General features: G+C 41.4%; 1 protein-coding gene across 4 annotated transcripts in view; it reads right to left on the bottom strand.

Annotated features, from left to right (window-relative positions):
• Positions 1-24347, bottom strand: part of LOC308104040 (uncharacterized protein) — a 383068-nt gene that overhangs the window by 342783 nt on the left and 15938 nt on the right. For 2 of the 4 annotated variants that reach the window (XM_080454290.1, XM_080454291.1), the window contains exons 10-11: positions 23352-24053; positions 21215-21333 (exon numbers count right to left, since the gene is read on the bottom strand). In XM_080454290.1, coding sequence (XP_080310416.1) covers positions 21215-21333; positions 23352-24053 — 821 coding nt within the window. Of the gene's footprint in view, positions 1-17975; positions 18055-18147; positions 18216-18530; positions 19216-21214; positions 21334-23351; positions 24054-24347 lie in introns of all 4 variants that reach the window. The other 2 variants (XM_080454288.1, XM_080454289.1) reach the window with 2 other exon arrangements.

Here is a 24347-nt window from a genome sequence, read left to right as displayed (position 1 = left end):
GCTATTTTTTTTAAATCGTGAAAATTCTTTGAATATCTTTGAATATATATATATCTTTTTTTTTTAAGCAAACATTTGTAACTCAAGTCTTTGCTTCTGGGGATTCTACAAATGTCTTCTAAATCCTATTTTTTTGGGGGGAAAAAATATGTTGCTATAATCAGTGGTTCTCAAACTTTTCCATGTCAAGGACCCCCAAAATTATATGAATTTTGGCTGCAGACCCCCATCTCAAAATATTTTGTTCCAGGGACTCCCCAGAAGTTGTAACAGAGTTTAAAATGTTCGGTATGGAAAAACAGATATTCAAAGATTTGCACACATTTTCACGATTAAAAAAAAAAGAGGCAGATCTACAAGCTCACAGAGTGCCGCGCTATGAGCTTGTAGATCTGCTATTTTTGAATAGCCAAAGAAATCTTAAAATGACACAGATGTTGCTTGATTCAGTACACACCCCCTTCCCATACAAACCCATTGTAAATTCAAACTCCATTTTCTCCAAGTGTTTTTTCAAATTTATTTTTTAAATGAAAAATATTACATAAAATAAAATGTAATAAAATAAATGAAAAAAACGGCCTCTCACATATTAGGAGGGCCATGAATCTATCATGGTTAAAATGTAGTTTGAAGTTACAATGGGTTTTTATAGGAAGGGGGCGTGTCTGATAAAATGAATATCAAATATCTAAATACTGAATCAAGCAACTGTCTGGGGGGCTCACAAAAACATTTTTTTGAAAGTGAAATACCCGGCCCTTTGAGAAGAATGTTGAGGTATTTGTACTTGAGTATTTCCAATTTCCAATACTTTTACTCCACTACATTTCAGAGGCAAATATTGTACTTTTACTCCACAACAATTATTTGAAAACTTTAGTTACTAGACTGTGAAACATACATTAACCACTTCAGCCATGGCTATTTGAAAATAGCTGATCTACAAACTCACATTGGGAGGCATTGTGAGCTTGTAGATCTGCTATTTTCAAAGGATTTGCACATCAAATTTATTTTTGTCATATCATGACAGTCATGACGAAACTTACATGTACATAAACGTTCAGATTTCAAATATAAAGTGCTGAGCCCATGGCCATGGATGTTACAATTCACTTCGGGTGGGTACCCATATCTTCCGTATTGTTCAATAAAAAACATTTTAATCCAATCGGCGGCCATTTCTCATAAGAGTTATAATGTATCAGAGTGCAATACACCTCCCAACCGATAGGGTCGCATAGTTGAAAGAATGGAGAAAATACGCTGAAAATGGCCACCGATCGGATTAAAATGCTTTTTATTGAACAATACGGAAGATACGGGTACTTCTGAGGCCCCGTACAAAATTGTAACATCCATGGCCATGAGGTTAACACTTTATATTTGAAATCTGAACGTTTATGTAGATGTACAGATGTAAATGGAGAAAGTGCAAAAAACAGGTTGAAGTTCAGCCATGACGTGACGAGCGTCGTGTCCCAGGTAGCAAATCATGTCAGATTTCTAGTGTGACGACGTCTCCACGCCCTGCCGACCGGAGCGTCCGCTCGTCGGGACCCGACGTGCCGTCCTTGATCAGCGTTTACCGTGCGCAACGCCGAGCGTCCACCCGGCGTAGCGTTGGCGGGACGGGCGGACGCGCCAGCGGCCGAGTAGCGTGGCGCTGTTGTATATGACCCCCCCCCCCCCATATATAGCGACCCCCCCCCACCCCCCTGGGTGGGCGATTATGGACCCCCACCCAAATTTTTTATATAGCCTAGATATTGTATTCATATTAAGTGTGTAATAGTTCAGACATTTAACCCATACTTTGTAAGGTGCTCCTTTATCCCTGTACACCAAACCTCTTTGCCAAAAATAGCCAGTGGCGCGGGAAGGGGGGGGCTATGGGGGCTGCAGCCCCCCTGGTGATGGGAAGAAAAAAGAAAAAAAGAAAAAAATACGTTTTATTTTATTTTTTATATATTTTGGGAAGACCGCATGGCTAAAAACGCCAGCCATGGATCATAGCAGTCTGTTACGGTCATGGATGAACTTCAACCTGGTGTTTCTGTCTTTCTGCCTTTTTGTGTGGGGAAAAACACAGAAAACCCCCCAAAAAAATCGCAAAAAAATCGAAGCGTGGGCGCGAGGAGTCCCCTCCCACGCACAGCCCCCCTAGGTATTAAGTACACCAAACCTCTTTGCCAAAAATAGCTGATCTACAAGCTCACAACATGTCTGCGACGCGTTGTGAGCGTGTAGATCTGCTATTCCCCCAATAGAGATGCAAGGGTTCAAGTGGTTATGTAAAAATACCTATCACAAAGATTGGCAGCCCTCCAAACCCCTAGCCTAATGTAATAATGCAGCATAGATGTTAACTTTGTTTTGTTTTATTAGAAAAGGTACACAAATTAAGCAATACATATCCATAATGAAACAATACATATCCATAATGAAACAAACTTTATTAATTTAAGATATCTTTTCATATATACACAAATGCTATCATTTAGCTAGGGAACACCTGGAACCCTCTCAAGGACCACTGACATTCATAAGGAAAGAAGTTCATTCAAGTGACAGTTCATATGAATGGCCTGTAGTTCGCCGTTTTACCCCTGCTGGTGTCAAAAAGATCTTTTTCTCCAACGGGTTGTTATAAATGCATGGAACATTTAACCGCTGAAAACAGTCCAGTGTTTCTGAAATAATTCTACAACGTGCCTAGCTTAACTAGCTATGTAGTATAAAACAAGCATGGCAACATAAGGGCACAGTCACACATAGGCTTCAGAGGCTTCAGAAGCTCCAGCGTCCTGTTCACTTCAGTTCTGTGGGGGATTATGCGCTTGCTGTGTTTTGCTGCGACATGCACTTTCAATGTGTCTGAAGCGAATTGGTGATCTTGTAGTTTTCTTTCAGTGAGCCAACCGCTCAAGTCAAACAAACTACAAACCAGAGAACTGGCACTGCCCACAAGGCAATATGGGGAAGTATGCGTCTGACCCCTTGACATGTGTTAACTACAAGGCTTCTGACCTAGATGTGTGACCATGCCCTGAATCCTCCTCACAACTTGAGAAGTAGATGGGAAGGCATGTTTTGAACTGTACTTAAACAGGTTAAGGTTAATACTTATGTAATCAGGCCTGTGCATCAATCAATCTATCAATTTATCTTTAACGTAATCATGGTAAATATATATATTTGCTTGCATAATGTTACAATAAATAATTTTAGCGTCAGACTTGTATTTTTACAGCCTGAATCCACTTCTGCTTCCGGTCTCGTCTTTCCAGTATTTTTTATTAAGATTGAGAAATGAAAAAAAAAATTAGCGAAATCCCGTTTTATTAACTTGGGTTTTAAAAAATAAATACAACGTGAATTTTTTTTCTTTATTTTAAATGAAGAATGAAAAATGAAAAACGGGAGCGATTTTCTTTTTTTTTCTACTTCAAATGTGAAATGAAAAATGAAGAACGAGTGCAACGAGCGATTTCGATTTGTAGTTTCAAAAGGAAAATCCAACTGCCAGAACGTACACGGACCGAACACGTTTCAGGCCATTCTGAGTCGATTGGTGGTACTTTGTAATGACACTATTTTGAGTCTCCAGCCAGCTGCAGGCACACTTAGATTTTCTTAGGACATTTGTTTCTAGTAGGGTTTATTTACTTCACGCCAGAAAACTTTGTCCGTCCGTAACTGCCGCACGGTTTACACTACCGCGGCAATATATACATCAAAACGTGCGGCATGGCCGGGAATAGTGTGCTCGGAAGTTTTTGGCCGTTACGCGTTACCATTGCGACGTAATTCGCAAAAAAACTACGAAAACATGCCAACAAATCCATCAGACTCCGTTTTTGCCTCAGACCTTCAGAAGTGGGTGAAACAAGCACTTGAAACCATTTGATTAATTTTATTTTTTTAAGATATTTTTTTTGGGGGGTGGGGGGGGGGTTGGCTTCAGTTAATTTTTAAGTAACGACCGGGCCAACCAGGCTATTACTTTTTTCGCCATTTCGCGTTACCACGGCGACGTTAGGCCAAACTACGAAACCATGCTCCCTTTTAGTCCCCCCATTGAAACCCAGCGGACATTGGGCTCTTCCCAGGGGGCCGCAGGTACATGATTGCTGACTCTGAGAGTGGATGTCACACACACACACACACACACACACACACACACACACACACACACACACACACACACACACACACACACACACACACACACACACACACACTCACACACACACACACACACACACACACACACACACACACACACTTGCTCTGTCCCCTTCCCGCCTCAGCCAGCTGCAGGCACACTTGAATTTTCGTAGAAAATTTGTTTCTAGTGAATAGGTTACAATGTACATATTTGAACTGTAGACCAAATCATTTCATAACAAAAATAAGTCACATCTTATCCAAGGTTTAGTTTAATTTATTACAAAATATTTTCCCATATAAACCTACAGCCTGATAAATAATGAAACACAGTAGATATTGGTTAACATTTTAAATGTTCTGCACAAGTGTGAGGAAGGCTCAGCGTCACCCTGTCTGTGTTTATGTTCCAACAACAATGTACATTGTCCCATTATGCATGCTTCAGTTCATTTGACATTAGGACAAATGTATAACTCTGGGTAGGCCCATGCAGAGTCAATCTGGGTGGGCCTGTGCCTCTCCATGCAGGTCCACCCACCGTAGATCCACCCGTGGTATTATCCCAGACCCAGTAACTCCTCCACGACCAACTTCTCATTTATGACAAGAGCTTCGTACAAGGTCTCTGCTGCTTCAGCGGTGGTCACACTGTCAAGGATCCTCCTCATGCTTTGTTGAGGTGTGGTCTCAGCTTGGACGTTGGCGGCCATTTCAGGAGAGAAGCCCTTACTTTGCAGATAATCAAGGATGGGACCCACGTTCTTCACTTTACTGACTAAAGCGTCCCGATTTTCCATCAAGAAAACCTGCTTGCCTTTATGCAAATCAAAGGACAACATACTGTAAATCTTAAGATTGTTAAGTTGAAAGAAAGGAAAAACATATATATGAAGATAATGGGTGTGTACCTGAAACAGAATGGCTGATGGGCTTCATTATCGTTGGTTTGATTTGTCCTGTGGATGACATGAAGTGAAAGCCTTTACTGCAGGGTATATATATATAATATTATATTTAAATATTAATCTTAATAACATCCTCTGATTATACAACATTATTTTAGTCATCAAAGTAGTAGCTGAATGCACAATTATGGATAAAATGATAATACTGAATACTTAACTCAGATGTACAACTTTTGACTGAAACATGCAGGAGTCAACGACGCTCATGTTTGCGTTCATTAGTTGGAAACAGATGTGTACAGCTCACCGTTCACCAAAAAACATTCAATGAAAGCTTTTTTAATGTGTTCATGAGCATGGGTATGGGAGGGGCTGAGCACATGTTAAAGACTGAAGGATATTTCACTGTAGGGTTAAGAGTTTACTTTTACCCATCAGTCAAATATTATGCTTGAAAATACAAAAATAAACCATAAATATAAAATCTATCATAAAATAACCTTTTGTGTCATTTATAAATGTAAATAGATTAACCATTAAATCAAGTTAAAGTCAGTTGGGTCTAAAGTCAAATTGTGTTTTTATCGATGTCTAAAAGTTGAGTTGTGTGAGGAGATTGGAGATGGAGTGCATTCCGGTATCTCACATGAAAATGCAATGCGTGTATAGAGCAAGTTCAGTCAGGAAACTCAGTGCAGGTTCTGGTGGCTGACCATTGGTCTGTCTCGTCTTCACGCTTCTATTCTCAACCAATCACATACACACTTCACTTATACAGCAACCCATTTTAAAGGTTAACTTTTCATTAGCTTTGTTGCTGCCTTATCTCATGCTGCTGCTGCCCTTCTAGAAACTGCTGCTCACCCTCCATACACATGCTCATAATAGTGAGACAGTTCTGGAGTTTTGCAGTGGAAACACTCACAGACAGAGATTTCGTGCATTTAAAGGTAAAGATGGGGGGATTCAGAAGGCCACGATTGGTAGGGGAAAAGCAACTTGCTCCCCCAGAGTACCTAAAAGAGGATTCATTCATCGCCAAACCAAATGTGTGTATTTCACATTTCATATTGTTTAAATTATCGTTTTACACATCTCTGACTTTTATAGGTAGATATTTAAATGTTGCAGCATCAATGTTTTCATCCTCTTACTCAAAGCACTAAGCTGTCTCCTGCACATTAAGAGGAACTCCATGTATTCAAATACAATTAATTGTGGAATCAGGATCTGAGACACTGACCATGACACTGAACGGCTAACTGATCACTGTGTGCTGTTCAGTAGATGCTCCTAATAAACAGGCGAAAACCCAGACACAATTACAGGTATGTGCACATGTACTTAATGTAGCTTAAGAAACATAATTGTACCTTTAACTCTCAGCTCTTTTCCATTCCACACCGGCTCACGCTCACCCTCAGGTCCTCGTAGCTCCAATGAGAAGTATTCTGTCTTCAAATCCATGAACACCTCAAATGTTGGCTGGTAATTCTTCCCAAAGTCCAGATAATAAAGCCCAGCCTGAAGCCACACATACATTTATTACTATTGCATTGGATTACTGTAGTAGTGGCAGTCATTTTACAGTAGTATTAGTAATAGTAGCAGTAGTAGCAGAAGTAGTAGGACTAGACCAACAAGTATATGATACCTTTGGTTGTGCTTCATGTGGAAGACAGTGCAGACTGTACGATGTGTCTGCGGTGAGTGGACATGTAGGTGCATTCATGATCCGTACATCCTGTTGATATTGTTTTTCCACCTACAATGACACACACTTTACCACATGGTTCCATCATAATGCCTGGTATAGACTAACTGCAGACCATTATTTGTCACTGTTGATGGACAGTCTATTTTGACATGGCTCTTTAGTACAAGTTATGGACTTTGGCCTGATATTGGCTGTCAATGTGCCCAAACCTACAGACTAGCATCTGGTTATCTCTTCAAAATCACAATCCAAGTACAATACGTATGAATATAATCAAACTTTAAGGGATGAACCTACTTAGCATTAGATAACACATTTTACCTCTTCGGGAAGCACATTTCTCGGCAGCAGGAATACATTCATCTCATATCTTTCGCTTGGCGGTCGAAGGAACAGCAGAACTTGACCAACAATTGGTTTAGGTTTAGGGTTTAAGAGGTCGAGAATCCACGTCAGCCCAAAGAGAGACAGGTGAGTCACATTTACAATCACGTGAGTCTGGGTCACTTTCAGAGGTTTTAAGAGGTGTATCCCCTCATCTGTGATGTTGGCCACACAAAGGTCATCACCTGTGAAAAGTTTTCCATAAAACATTTTGTTGTGAGGAGGATGTGAAAAGCAGACACAACACTTCCCAATGTGTTCTGTGTGCTGAGAGCTCGCCCACAGTACATAGCATTAGCTGGCTGTGTGTTACGACTCTACATCTACATATTTTTACAATACGACTCAACTCTAAATCTACATAGTTTTACATTACGACTCACCTCTACATCTACATAGTTTTACATTACGACTCACCTCTACATCTACATAGTTTACATTACGACTCACCTCTACATCTACATAGTTTTACATTAGCTGGCTGTGTGTTACGACTCGGCCATCCTCACCTCTTCATCTACATTTGGCGCTCACTCCGCGCTCATCAGCCGGTGTTGACAGCTCCACCTGCCTCTCATCTACGATCATCATCACACCTGCCCCTCGTCTCTAATCGCCTCCACGCTCCACAACAACCTGGTCTGCACACCAACCACGTCTTATCCAATCTTTACGTATGGTAAAGTTCAGCTACTCTACACTTAGCTTTCTAGTGTTGTAGCGCTTCCAGCCTGCTTAACCTTTATGCAGTTGCAGTGCGCTTGCTTCATTTGTTTATCATCGTGATAATTATGGCTGACTCAGCTTCTCCTCTCCACTACAGTACACTGGATCAGAGCTGAGCCGTGGCAGCCAGCGGAGCCACGCCCCCCATCTATCCTTTGTTTTTCACCATTTGGTCAACAGACTCATCATTGTGACCTTTAACCTTCGATCCGCCTCTTCCTTGCTGTGTGTCAGACACACTAAGTTTCATTCTCAGTACACAGAAGGCAGAAGGTGTTGTATTTACACAGATTTGTTATACAGAGTGACTTTGAACAAGAAACTTGAAAGTGATTGGATGCCTCACCAGGTGTGACGTCACAGTATGGCAAGTGTAGCTGGCAGACAGATTGGTGAGGACACTGAATGTCAAACAGAGGACCTGCAGGAGTCCCTCTTGTTGACTGGAGCTGGTCCTCATCCCACTGAACAGTGCTGTAGAGGACTTCTCCTTCCCCTGTCGTTCCAAACGCCAACCCTGTCTTTTTGCACTGGAACAGCCCTGCCTCTGGGAACGTGAACCTGTGACACAAAACAAGCATTTATTTGTATTAAGATATGTTTGGGGCCTTTCTGCCTTTATTTAGTCAGTACAGTGGACAAAAACAGGGAGAGAGTCGTGGAATTAATAACATGCAGCAAATCCGCCGTCTGGCTCGGAAATTGAACCCGGGACATGATGTCAGGCATCAAAGTCTGTGTGGTACGCGCCTTGACAACCGGCACCCCCAAAACCAACATTGATATCATCTATTGACTTCATGAGGTGTCATGTTGCCACATGTTGTATACAGTTCATGTACCATCACAGTGGTTGGTTGAATAGAAACAACATGTTAGTGGAAACAGGAAGACTCAGTTGTGGTGAATGATCAGCTGATGTTCTCAAAGACACAACTTCTACATTATGTGGAGGAAGCTGTTGAGGATGACCTACCTGTATTCATTGGTTGTGTGTTCTGTGTGCACGATGGGGGAAAAACTGGTCTGAAAGATAAAAAGCAGGAAACAAACAATCAGTAACTTTCCTGATAGTGGAGCGGCGTGGCACGATATATCAGCCTAATCGTTCACTTTTGTGATTAAAGCGCCAAATTTGGCAGAAGTGTTGATCGATATATTGGGAACAAAACTGGATATTGGGACATCACAAATTCTCACCCTGGTGGGCGTGGCAGCCATTTTTCAAAATGGCCACCAGCGGTTGATCAAATCTTCCTAATTTTTGTCCTAGTAGGCCGAAATGTTGCTCAAGTATGTGAGTATGAAGGTGTGTGGGTGTGTTCATGTTAATTACCTAAAAGGGGGCGTTGCAATGGGAGTGGCCTAGATAACAGCAACATTTGGGAGAATTGTTCAAATGGTGATACAAGCGGGAAATTTGGTACAAATCATCTTTGGAGATCACGCTTTTTTTCAAGATGGCCACCAAAAGACTGTATTTTCATTTCTGCATATCTTTACCTAAAATCATTTGAGGTCAATTACCAAATCACCTAATAGCACGACCATAGTATGTTTTTGAACATCTTCAAACAGGAGTTACCATTTACAGTGACGGTGCCAGCGTATGAGTAGCACATAGAATGTAAAAATGTATGGACAAAGTGACGCCATTTGTTTCTACAGACCGTAAATGAAGCCGATTGTTCAGGAATTTCAAATCCGCCATCTTTCTATATCGTGTCATATCCTGCGCAACCGGAAAGAATGCTATTGGTTGTGTAGCTTGTCAATCAAATCATCCCGCCCCCCAGCATACCCTACTTTATCATCAATTCAAAAATAAATGGGACCATAATTTCCCAAAACGCATATCATGGTGATTGAAAGAAGACTTTAAACTAGCGAATGGAAGCATATAGTATTTATGACAATGTTTATTAAGGTAAGAAAATCAAGTCTAAAGTTCGTCAAAAACCCATCCACTTGAATGGAGAAAAAATCGTTCTGACATCAGCAGGGGTAAAACAGCGAACCTACTGGCCATTCATATGAACTTTTACTTCCTATATAGACTATTTCAAAGCAGGAAGCTGGGCCCTTGGAGCCTGCAGTACTCAAGCACGGCTTGAGTACTGGGAGCTGGTGTTAGGTGTGAAGATGAAGATAGAACAATGCTGTGTGGAGCTCAGGGAGGAGATAAGAAAGGCAGCCAGAGAGAAAGTAGGGAGGAGTACAAAGAGATGAGGGGTAAGGCAGAGAGAAAGGTGAGGTGAGGGTTAAGGAAAAGAGTATGAGTAGTTGTATGGAAGGTTGGACACCAAGGAGGGAGAAAAGGACCTGCACCTTTTGGCACTGAGATGGGAAGGATGAGCAACAGGTTAAGGTGATAAAGGATGGATGGAAATGTTCTAGCAACCAAAGACAGTGTGTTGAGAAGATGGAAGGAGCACTTTGAGGAAACAGATGGAGGAAAGTGTCAGGAGTTATTTGTAACAGAAGTATACCAGTGAGAGGGAAGATGTATAAGACGGGAGGAGGACCAGCCATGATGCTGTACGGCTTGGAAACGGTGGCACTGACGAAAAGACAGGAGGTGGAGGTGGCAGAATTGAGGATGCTACGTTTCTCATTAGGAGTGACAAGGAAGGAAGGACATCATCAGAAATGATTAAATTAGAGGATCAGCCCAGGTTACAAGGTTTGGGGATAAAGCGAGAGAGGCAAGGTTGAGATGGTTTGGACATGTGAAAAGGAGGGATGAGGGGTACATTGGAAAAAGGATGCTGAAGATTTAGCTGCCAGATAAGAGGAGAAGAGGAAGGCCAAAGCGGATGTTTAAGGATGCGGTGAGAGACGACATGCAGGTGGCTGGATTCACTGAGGAAGACACAGATCAACGCCCACCAGGGTGAGAATTTGTGATGTCCCAATACCAGTTTTGTTCCCAATATATCAATCAACAACTCTACCAAATTTGGCGCTTTAATCACAAAGTGAACGATTGTCGTGCTACGCCGCCGCACTATGATGTTCAGTCAGTGTGATTATTCTGTATCGAGCTGGTTTTACTCACAATGTCCATGGAATGATCAACCTCTTTCAAAGGGTTAGGATTAGTTAAGTGTGCCTGCCATGTAATGGCAAAACAATCATAGTATTCCGCCATACTTATTAAGTGTGCCTGCCATGTAATTGCAAAACACTTATTGTAATCCGCCATACTTAATCATAATATTTATTTCACGCCACAAAACTTTGTCCGTCCGTAACTGACGCACGGTTTACGGTTTACCGGCAATATATATCAAAACGTGCGACTTGGCCGGGAATTCTGTGCTCGGAAGTGTTTTGCCGTTACGCGTTACCATTGCGACGTTATTCGCAAAAAAATACAAAACCACGCCCCTTTTGGCCGCACGCGGCGTCCCACACTGTTTAACACTGTGTGGTCCTCTCCTCTCATTGGTCACACGTCCAACTGGTTATCAAAGAGGTGTGTATGAGGTGGTCTCTAAGGAGTTTATGTCACATCCATCACATAACTGTCCATGCGATGCGACCTGTTGTGAACTTGTAGATCTGCTATTTTCAAATAGCCAATGCAGCCAGATCTGAAAGCTTAACCGAATGACTGTTAAAGCAGTTTGTTTAAATTAGTTTATAAAATATTATATTTTTACAGGGATTATTTATTAGTGTATATATACATGTTGGAGTGGATTATGTGTCCAGATGCCTGTCAGACAGTCAGACAATGCTGCTCCGCAGGTCTACAATGGAATAAACGGGCGCAGCCAACGTCAACAGCTGGTCTCGACCAGACGTGAGATCTCAGCGTACGGTAGGATGAAGCCAACGTCAGGATATATTGATAAATGCCGAAAGTTGCGGTGATCTCGCCCTACGCCCATTATTTGGTCTGCACTGCGTTGATTACGTGTGTGTGTGGATATAGATAGATAGATAGATAATTCCTGGTCTACTGTACATGCAACTATAATAATAGCATTTTATATAGTTGAGATTGTTGTTAAAATAGCTGACTTGTGAAGATATGTAGCTTTTTGGAATGGTCAGAATTAATGTGACATTAATGTGTTGTTATGAGACGTGTGTTGGGATAGATTTTTATAACTAAGAATTAATTTGGAGGTGCTAATGTTTCTCTTAATGAATAAATAAGAAATTAAAATGTGTGAGACTGATGTCAAACTGAGGTTTAATCTATGAAACATCTTCATCTCTCACACTCGTCACATCAGTGTCTGCCTGGCTGGAAACTATACTCATGGTATCATATCCTGAAGAGGGCGCTGTTGGTCCAGGATATCTCTTCAGCCAATCAGAGACCTTGGCAGGTGACCAGCAGTATGAACTTTCTGTTTCAGACGGTGTTCCACCACTCACTGGAACAGAAGACAACAGACAGCAAGACATTTACAATGATAATAAAAACACACCTGGATGTGAAAACCCTGCAGCCCAGCACAACATCTCTACATGTCTCTGTTCCTCACATATGAACCATGATGTCATTTTGACCTTTGACCTTTTACACCCAAAAGTTGATAATCTCTTCAATTCCCTCCAGGTTTCATGAAAATCCACTCGTCCATTCTTGTTATGTTATGCAAGGACACATGCATGCACGCACATACCCACACACACATTTTAATACTTTATTAATGTCCTCATAAGAGGATAAAAGTAGACTCACAACTTGGTTCTTGTGGCTCCATCATCACAAACTTCAACATCTTCTCTATCACCTCCTCCTCTCTCTTCTTCCATTCTTTTTGTGTTAAAGTTTTCTTTCCTGTGAGTCTTTCAAACAGTGTCTTCTGTCGTGTCTCATGCGATGAAGACGAATGTCCAAAGTGTCCTCTGTAAGAAGACTGAAACACAACAGTGTACATTAATACATGATCCATCAAACTGCATAAAACAATAAACTTGAGCTTGTACAAATATTGTAATAACGCTGACATACTGTACATGTTCACTTCAATGAAAGCTCAAAGTTGTAAATGTATAAAATATGACATGTTTAGATCAGAGCCTGAAAGATTTGTGACATTTTTCGACAGTAAGAAAGGGAAAATTCACTGCCAACATTCTCGAAAAACACAAATATCACCCTGATATATCAGCTGGATGGTATATCAATCATCTGTACTTAAATCTGATGTATCTTTTATATAAAACCACTAATGGAAAAATATGATCAAATATATTATAATGTGTAACCAAAGTTCTTATTTATCAACAGATAATTACTGTACATAAATAAACATCACACACAGGATTAACTAAATGTTATGAAATATTAATAAAGATGTAAGAGCCAGGGAGGAAAAAGGAACAAAAAACGACTGTGTTTTTACAATGATCACGTATGATGTGAAAATAATATCAACTAGAAAAAGTGCTCCTCGGAGCACAGGTCTCCACCAGGTCAGGTAGGTTATTGTGGGCCAGCAATTTTCGGAATTTGCCAATCAGGCTGCAATGTGAAAAGTCAGGCGGAGGGGACGGATCCGTCTTGATCACTTAACTAAAGAGATCATTTGTACTGATTTGCGTGATGTTTGGACAACATTTGTAAGAGTAATATTTTAAAAAATAGTTTTGCAAAAATCTGCCTCCTCGTGGCGCTCTAATAGGGCACTGTTGAAAGGGTGGCATTTGTGGCCTCAACGTAGTGCACATGTGCATGCAAAGTTTCACCGCAATCGGGCGCTGCGTTCATGATTTGCAACATTTTGTTATAACGGGCCAGTCCTGCAAACTTTACATGTCAATCGTAGCCAATGAGGAGGGAATATGAAAAATCAAACAGATCCGTCATAATCACATGACTATAGAGATCATGTGTACCGATTTGCGTGAAATTTGGATAAATCTGAAGGAGTAATATCCAAAAATGTGTTTTATATACAGTAAGTCGGCCTCCTGGTGGCGCTATAAAAGGCAGATGTGAGAAATGCAGGGCAAAGGTTTTTCCTTGGCCTCTAGGGAGTGCACATACAACATTTTACACAGATCGGTGCAGTTGTAGGTAAAAACACGAATCGGCCTATTATAGCGCCACCATGAGGCTGATTAGAAAAATTCCAAGTGGCATTTCTTCCTCTGCCTAGTGGGAATGTGCGTGCAAAATGTAATGGAAATTGCATGGTGTGTTCACGATTTGAGGCATTTTGTTCAAAACGGAGCACTCCTGCAAACTTTGGAAGCCATTTTTAGCTAATCAGGATGGAATATGAAAAATCTGAAAAACCTGTTTTGTTTAATGACTATAGAGATAGTGTGTACCGATTCGCGTGACGTTTGGACAAAATATGTAGGAGTACTGTCAATTTTTTTTTGTTGCAAAAAGCGGCCTCCTGGTGGCGCTATAACAGGCCCATGTGAAAAATGTGGGGCAGAGGTTCTGAATTGGCATCCAGGGAGTGTGTGTGCACAGTTTCGCTGCGATCAAGCCAACGGTGCCAGAGATTAGCTGTCCACAGACAGACAGACGGACTGACGGACGGACGGACGGACGGACGGACGGACGGACGGACGGACGGACAGACGGACGGACAGACAGGGGGTAAAACATACTCTCTCGCCATGTCTTACGGCCTGGCGGAGACAATAACGATACAAAACGAATCCGTTACAAGGATCATGTATGATAAAAACTTTACGGTAAAGAAATAAGAATAAACATGTGTGATTTATGTCAAATTAATCTATCTATGAAACATCTTCCTCTCTCACACTTACATCAGTGTCTGCCAGGCTGGAAACTACACTCATGGTGTCAGATCCTGAAGAGCGTGTTCCACCACTCACTGGAACAGAAGACAACAGACAGCAAGACATTTACAACTAGAAAAAGTGCTCCTCGGAGCACAGGTCTCCGCCAGGTCAGGTAGGTCATTGTGGCCCCCTGGTGGCGCTATAATAGGCCAATGTAAAAAGGGTACCATTTCTTCTTACAGTAGGTCTTGCAAGGCAATCGGACACTGCATTCATGATTTGAGGATTTGAATTTTGTTCCAACAAATCATTTTGCTAAATTAGACCTGCTGGTGGCGCTATAACATGCCAATGTTAAAATGGTAGCATTTTTTCCTCAACATAGTGTGAATGTGCCTGCAAAGTTTGACCGCAATCGGACGCTGCATTGATGATTTGCGGCATTTTGTTCTAAACAGGCCACTCCTGCAAACTTTATGTGAATCTTAGCCAATCGGAATGGAATATGAAAAATTAAACAGATCTGTCTTGATCACATGACTATAGAGATCATGTGTACCGATTTGCGTGAAATTTGGATAAGATCGGAAGGAGTAATGTAAAGAAATATGTTTTACATAAGTCGGCCTCCTGGTGGCGCTATAAAAGGTAGATGTGAAAAATGCAGGGCAAAGGTTTTTCCTTGACCTCTAGGAGTGCACATACAAAGTATTACACAGATTGGTGCAGTTATAGGTAAAACACGAATCGGGCTGTTATAGCGCCACCATGAGGCTGTTTAGATAAATCTCAAGTGGAATTTCTTCCTCTGCATTGTGGGAATGTGCGTGCAAAGTTTCACGGAAATTGCATGCTGTGTTCATAATTTGCGGCATTTTGTTCAAAACGGAGCAGTCCTGCAAACTTTGGAAGCCACTTTTAGCCAATCAGGATGGAATATGAAAAATCTGAAAGACCTGTTTCGTGACTATAGAGACACTGTGTACCGATTTGCGTGATATTTGGCCAAAATATGTAGGAGTACTGTGAAAAAAATTGTTTTGCAAAAAGCGGCCTCCTGGTGGCGCTCTAACAGGGCCATGTGAAAAAATTGGGGCAGAGGTTCTGAATTGGCATCCAGGGAGTGTGTGTGCACAGTTTCGCTGCGATAAAGCCAACGGTGCGGGAGATTAGCTGTCCACAGACGGACGGACAGACGGACGGACAGACGGACGGACGGACGGACAGACGGACGGACGGACGGACAGGGGGTAAAACATACTCTCTCGCCATGCCTTTCGGCCTGGCGGAGACAATGATAATACGAAACATGATGTCATTTTGACCTTCACCTCCACACACAAGTTACATCTTACTGATCATTCCCTACAAGTTTCATGAAAATACACCCATCCATTCTTATGTCATTTGTATATATACACACAAACGCACACACACGCACGCACGCACGCACGCACGCACGCACGCACGCACGCACGCAGCGCAGCAGACTCTGAGATGGGGTTTCCGAAATATTTTTTTTTTTTTTTAAATAACGGCTGTATATGTAATATTAATGGTGATTTGGCAAGAACATGGCATATGTATGGTCTGAAATAAAAGGATATGTGACCAACAAGTCGTGAAAGCAGTTAAAACTGGTTATGTTCGGTGAGGCCCCGCTCTCCACCAGCTCACCCGGGGGAGAGGAGAGCCCGCTGGGGGCGGACTGTCACACGGCCCGCCGTGGTCCCCCTTGCCCGGTTCTCACCGGGCGGAGCGGGGTAGATGAACGCCGGAGGCCGAAGTGGACTACACAGTGGACCCCACACAAAACGAATATTAAAGTTACTTCATACTGTCATGAATGTATAACCTTTATCACCGAGACACCTACAGATCACAACAGATCGCTCTGACCTGCTCTGCTCCCACCGCAGCAGGGCACGTATGTATGTGAGTGAGTGAGTGAGTGAGTGAGTGAGTGAGTGTGTGTGTGTGTGTGTGTGTGTGTGTGTGTCTGTCAGTCAGCTCGGCCTAGGGAGACGGCCTGCCACGGTCCCTATATATGATATATATATATAATAATAATGTCGCTCCAGTATAGCGAAGTATCAAACTATGAAATAAACTGCTACTACTTTAGCTATGAACAGGCATGTATATCAATCCTGCGAGCCGGAGAGGCGAGGACCACGGCAGTGACGGCACCGGGGCTCCCGTTGTCATCTCTGCAGTGAGACAGCAGCAGCTGAACGGGGAGGATGGGGTAGACTCTCCGCCAAAAACCAGGAAATACTGCGACATGATTTATTCTCTTAACGTCACTGCTGAAAAAAAACAGCAAAAACCAGCTTAGGCTGGTGTAAGCTGTTTTTTTCAGCAGGGTTGTCAATTTGTGTATATAGAATATAGATTCTCTGTTGAATCTCCTAATTACACCAACATTGTGCTTGTGAAGTAGTTAGTTTGTGCTTTTTTATTAAGATTATTAAGTTAAGTCATTTCTAGCATATATAGGGAACCACCGTGGTGCCTGGCCGTGAGAGTGTCTCCTAAGACGGACTAGTGGAGAGCAGCGGTGGAGGGAGCGGACCAGACGGCTCGTTCAGTTATTTAGCAGCTTGTTTAGAAACATTCTATAGATTTTTAATCCATAAATAGGTTATGTAGTTGTCAGGGTTAAGTGTTGAACGAGGACCCAAAAGCAGACACTGAAGGCAGGCAGGTCAAATCCAACAGTTTATAAATAAACTCAAGAACGAGGCAGGAAAATTACACTGAACACACATGAAAGACATATGAGGAACTAACAGAGAACACATGCAAACACAGGGTTTAAATAGACACAGGGATAACAGGACACAGGTGAACTCAACTGACAATCAACACTGGGATAGGCTGGGGGACTAAGATGACACAGGTGGAAACACAGACAAATCACAAGACTGGTTAGACAAGGCAGGTACAGAACTACAGGGACGGACAAACAATTGGAACAATACTACAAAATAAGAACCAGAAACACTTCAAAAACAAGACAGAAATGCAGATCCTGACAGTAGTAAGTAAATATAGACTTATTTCTCATCTACAGCTGCTATTTTTAATTTTTCTGTTCAAACTCGCTGTTTTGTCTCGCCTCAAACAAGCACACTTGCGGAGACTTCAGTGACAGGTACTAGGTACGCCCAGTTTGATAAAAAAAACGTGAATTCTAATGGATGTCTGCTTTTTTTTAATGTCCACCATCCTTCGGTGTGAACACAGCATAAGTAGTGAAAATAGTGTGTGGTTTTATAAATATTGAACAAATAAAAAGTATTAACAAGCTTGTGACTGAACTGGATACTCACTGCTTGGAGGAATCCACGGCATGCTGTTCCTTCTCCTGACAGCTGGTAGGGTTGATTCTACTGGATCCTTCACCACAGACTTAAAATAGAATAAAACATAAAGTAAAGGATTAAAAATGTGTTTCATTGTTTATCTATGGAGATGCTATGAAACATCTTCTCTCACACTTACATCAGTGTCAGCCAGGCTGGAAACATCACTCATGGTTCCAACTCCTGAAGAGCGTGTTCCACCACTCACTGGAACAGAAGACAACAGACAGCAAGACATTTACAATGATAATAAAAACACACCTGGATGTGAAAACCCTGCAGCCCAGCACAACATCTCTACATGTCTCTGTTCTTCACATATGAACCATGATGTCAATTTGACCTTGACCTCTTACACAAAAAAGATCTTGCACACACACGCACGCACGCACGCACGCACGCACGCACACACACACACACACACACACACACACACACACACACACACACACACACACACACACACACACACACACACACACACACACACACACACACACACACACACACACACATACTCACTATTGGGAGGAAAGTCCATGCTCCATGCATCCGCTAGGTCCATGTTGTTCCTTCTCCTGACAGCTGGAAGGGTTGGTTCTTCTGGCTCCGTCACCACAGACTTCAACATCCTCTCTATCATCTCCTGCTCTCTCTTCTTCCATTCTTTTTCAGTTAAGTGTTTCTGTCCTTTCAGTTTTTCAAGCAGTGTCATCTGTCTTGAAGGTCCAAAGTGTCCTCTGTCCCTCATCACCATGTCTTCTATTTTCACCATCAGCTCTTTGACTTCTGAAATGTCCCACTTTTGGGAGTTTAGAACATGGTATCTGTATCCACATTTCTCCAGGATCCACCTCAGAGGTTCTCCTTCAGACTCTATGTACTCCTCAACACGTCTCTCTCCCAGCCAGTATCCATATGTGAACAGAACCAGAGTGTGTCTCCAGACTCTGTCCCCCAGCAGCTCCATGTGTTCCTCCACTGATCTCCTGTCAGCTTCAGAGAAACTGGACCTGACATCAACAGTCAACAGGACAGCATGGAGTTCAGGAGAACACAGAGTCACACCGTGTAGAAGGACGTCTTTGATCTTCTGTGATGGAGGTGTAGTCGACCAGTCTGGACAGTTCACCACACTCACTTTTCTTCCAGCAACTCGTCTCTGTTCTCTGACACATTCTGTCAGTTTAGTCTGGTTTTTAAACTCCTGGAATATGAAGTTTACTGTATGTTAGTCATAATAATCAAAACGTTCACTCTATTCTGTCTTCACTGGAGTTCCTCTTCAAGCTTACCAGATATGAACTCACTGAATGTATTATTCTCCATCACTTTGTCTAACAATGCCACAGTAATATGGGATTAATATCATGTCATAATCTGATTTATGAAACTGAAAGAAGCTCTAAAAGTTGAAACTCTGTGTTTGAAAGCTAGACGTACAGGTGTGCATAAGTTAATTTGACATTCTATCTTCTCCACAGAATATGTTCAGAGCACTTTATTAACAGAGAGCATCATTACTCAACTTTCATTTGTAGTTGAGTCATATTTGACCAGGAGTATCTATACTTTGACTCAAATATTGGGGTTGAGTACTTTGTCCACACAGGTTAATAATCAGTACCAGCATAGAGCTACTGTATGGAAGTAAACAGAATAAATAACAGTGACAGTTAACTAGGGCTGCAAAAAGTATTAATTATTTCTGTTTCGCATTTATTATCGATTACTTTTTCAATTAATCAAATAATCGAGTTGTGCAGATTTTTTTCATATAAAGAAAGGTTATATATCACTGCATTGATTAACCATTTAAGGGTTATTTTATACTTCGTCACACAACAATATTGTGCAAATAGTGAAAATAGCAAATCTACAAGCTCACAACGTGTCGTGATGCGACGCGTTGTGACCTTATAGATCGGCTAGTTTCAAACTTTTAGTTTTTAAAAAGAGCTTTTGAGACTTTAACCCATTAAGACCTGAAGCAGATTCTACAAATGTCTTCTAAATCCCAACAGTTTTCTGAAAAAAACGTATGTTGCTATATCAGTGGTGCTCAAACTTTTTCATCTCAAGGACCCCCAAAATTATATGTATTTGGCCGCCGACCCCCATCTCAAAATATTTTGTTCCAGGGACCCCCAGAAGCAAAGATTTTAGTAAAAAATGTTTGCTTTAAAACAATATATATTAAAAGATTTGCACACATTTTCACGATTTAAAAGCATTTCCAGATACAAGCTCATAGCGCGGCACTCGGTGCCGCGTTATGAGCTTGTAGATCTGCTATTTTTTAATACCAAAGTGTAAAATAATGCTTTTTAGCTCAAATTAAAAAGTGATACAGATGCGTTCCAGGTTGTAATGGGTTAAACCATGACATGCTCAAAATAGGTAATGATTATTAGTGTATTATTTTATTTAATAATTGATTATCGATTATTTTTATTTTTATAAATTGATTAGTGTGCTGTTGTTATTGTGTAGCCCTATACAGTTAGCCAACACAGTGGTTCTCAAAGTGGGGTCCGGAGACCCCCAGGGGTCCTTGAGGGGGTTCTAGGGGGTACCCAGCCAAATGATTGATAGTTAGGAACCAAATGGGACCTTATGGGTTTGTAACTCTGAGAGTGTACAAATGCAACCAAATGAACCCTCACGGGTCCATTTGGTTCCATTTGTACAATCTCAGAGTTAAATGAACACTGATGATTTTACTGTGTAGATGGGGTTCTAGAGATAAAAAATGCCATCAAACGGGGGACAGTGGTCTGATGCATATCAATATGTGGCTCCTTGAAGTTAAAATGGTTGAGAATCACTGCTATAGCTATAATAATCTTCCCTTCTGGCGGTCCCTGACATATCTTTTCAAATGGGGGTCCGCGGACTAATATGTATCGTTTTGGGGGTCCTTGACATGAAAAGGTTTAAGAACCACCGAGCCAACACACAGTCATGGTTTGCATTAAAGATTACAGACATGATGAGAATTTACATGTGTTGGACTCCATGTTCATTTGAAAATGAACATCTGTGTGTTTTGATCACTGACAGTTCATTGATCACATGATCAATGAACATTCATGACAGCAGATACTTTTACATTATCTTCAGAAAACATATTTGATCACTTTACTGTTTACTTACTTTGAGTGAAGTCATTTATTATAACATCACATTCATATAATATTACTCACCTTGAATGGAGTTAGTTTAAACACAGGCTCCTGCAGTATGTGATTTCCAGCTCTGCTCCTCTGATACTGTTCTCCACCAACCAACATCACCTTCACATCTGGTAGACTCTGATGTTCTCCTGACACACACACACACACACACACACACACACACACACACACACACACACACACACACACACACACACACACACACACACACACACACACACACACACACACACACACACACACACACACACACACACAGAGATTTAGGATTGGATTCATAGATTCAGCTAAATGAGTTATTACATACATGTACAACAATTCTGACTAAACTGACCACAGAACAGTAATAATAAAATATATCAATAATTTGAAGTTATACTGAATATTATGTGATAATTTATGCAAATTAGTTGAAAATACATTAATTAAATCACCAATGTGACAATCTGTTGGTCATTAGATCAGTTCAATGGAGGAAGAAGTAGTCAGATATTTTACTTGAGTAAAAGTAGAAATACCACAGTGTACAAATACTGTTAAAAGTAAAAGTCATGCATAGAGAATTTGTAGTAAAACTACCAAGTATGATCAAAACACTAAAATTAAAATGATTCATTATGCAAAATGGCCCATAACATTGCATTATAATTATTGATGCTTTAATGTGTGTCTGGTAAAGGAGGAGATTATTTTAACTACTTTAATACTGCTACCCCTCATCATGATACTGTAGTCCTATCTTATCTTAATCTAATAATGCTCCTAATGTATGTATTGCTTATTATTTATCATTTATCTAAATTTGCATACAGCACTTGAGTAAATGTACTTAGATACTTTCAACCAATGAATCCGTAATAACAGGGCTCTTCAACGTTTTTTAGGTCAAGGACCCCTTAGCTGATAGAGAAATGAAGCAGGGACCCCCAATACATGATACAATTATGCTGCAGATGAAATTTTTTCATAGATTTCATAGATAGCTTCATAGATTAGTTTGACAGCACTATCATCAATGTTGTGTAAATGAATGTTTGTTTATACATTATCTTATCTATTAATATGTTGGATTCATGTTAATGTGTATTTTCAGACATTTAACCATTTAAACCCTCAATACTGAGTAAACTTGACCTGTGACTCTGTACTTGGTCTTCTCTTTTTTTCCCCTCAGTCTACACCAAACCACTTTGCCTAAAATAGCAGATCTACAAGCTTGTAGATCTGTTGTTTTTGGCTAATGTTCCCGTCAGAATAGGGATGCTAGGGTTCAAGTGGTTAATGTAAAAAAAAACTGTTCCAATCACAGAAAGATTTGGCAATGGCGGCCCCCCCTGTAGTAACTCTGAGGACCCCCTAAGGGTCCCAGACCCCCTGTTGAAGACCCATGCTTTATAATATTAAGCTTTTAATTTTTACAGCATCTTTTTGCCAGACCCAAGGGGTCGGGCTTACATGAGGCTTTGTATCTGTTTCGTCCATACATGGGCAGGGGCCATTTGTCCTCTGGCCCCAGCCAAAAAAGTCTGTCCCCCCTTTCATGTGAAGTCCGGCTTAGCCGTGACGTAGTGCATGTTTTGTACCTGTTTCCTCCATGTAGGAGGCTTTGTACCATGAGGCTTTGTACCTGTTTCGTCCATACATGGGCATGGGCCATTTGTCCTCCGGCCCCAGCCAAAAAAGTCTGTCCCCCTTTTTGCCAGACCCAAGGGGTCGGGCTTACATGAGGCTTTGTACCTGTTTCGTCCATACATGGGCAGGGACCATTTGTCCTCCGGCCCCAGCCAAAAAAAAGTTTGTGACGTCCCCTTTCGTCACGAACTATTCATGACATCATGAACTTCAGTTATAAAGTGGTTTCTAGGTGTGTTACATACTAGGACTTCATTTTGGGTCTGGCAGAACCAGGTCTCCTGGTCTTGTTATATAGAATGTGGTGCAATATTGAAAATATACATTATTAATCAATATAAAAATCAAGGTCAAGGAGAGAGAGACACACTGACACACACGCATGGTCGCACGCACGCGCGCACACGCGCACACGCACACACACACACACACACACACACACACACACACACACACACACACACACACACACACACACACACACACACACACACACACGTTTGATAATCATCACCTTCAAACAGAGCTTTCAGAGCAGTTCTTTGTCTCTGTGTCTTGGTCAGGAATGTCTGGACATGTTCCTCTGTGATCTTCTTCCTCTCTGACAACGTCTCTGAAACATCTCCATCATCTTCATAGTGTCCACCTCTGTTTCCTGTCACCATCTCCTCTATCTTCCCCAGCAACTCTGTGACCTGAGTGTCATCTATCTTCTGATTGTTGAAGACATGATACCTGTTCCCACATTTGTCAACAAGCCAGCGGAGGTCTTCTCCTTCAGCCTCAATGTGCTGCTCAATGCTTCTGTCTCCCAGACAGTCTCCATAGTTGAACAGTACTATAGCATGACTCCACACGCTCTGTGACAGAAGTGTCATGTTTTCCTCTAATGCTACTCTCTGTGCTTTGGTGAATGCTCTATAAAGAGGAACCATCAGAAGAACAGCATGTGGTCCAGGAGGACAGAGAGACACAATGTTCTGGAACTCCAGTTTGTCCATCTCTGAGGTGTCTTGTAGTGGACTGTTGTAGAGCCAGCCTAGTGACTCCACCACTGTCACATGTCTCCCTGCTACTTCACCATGTCTCACACACTGCTCTGACCTCTGACGTCCCTTATTAACTTTAAAAACACTTCCTCCCAGAATGGTGTTTCCTGCTGAACTCTTCCCAGAACGCTGCTCTCCCAACAACACAATCCTGAGGTCAGTCAGTCCTGTCAAAGAAAACACTGTTTACTTTCACTTTGATAGCTTCTTATTTAACCACTTTAGACATATACTTATTTAATGAATCATCAAACGACAAATAGTGAGCATAGCAGATCTACAAGCTCACAACACAATTATGTCGTGTTATGAGCTTGTAAATTTGTAAATTGCAAAAAAAAAATGAAAAATTACTTTCTAATTATTAGAACGGTGTCTTCAATGTACAGTTCAGAACAAATGTCCACCAGGACACATCATAGAATAATTATAATGTGCATTACTACCTAGACTAGACTCAT

Source organism: Gymnoscopelus braueri (assembly GCF_963280865.1).
Source record: "Gymnoscopelus braueri genome assembly, chromosome: 17".
NCBI classification, from domain to species: domain Eukaryota; kingdom Metazoa; phylum Chordata; class Actinopteri; order Myctophiformes; family Myctophidae; genus Gymnoscopelus; species Gymnoscopelus braueri.
The sequence above is the reverse complement of the archived record's forward strand: the minus strand, read 5'-3'. Positions and strand labels throughout refer to the sequence as shown.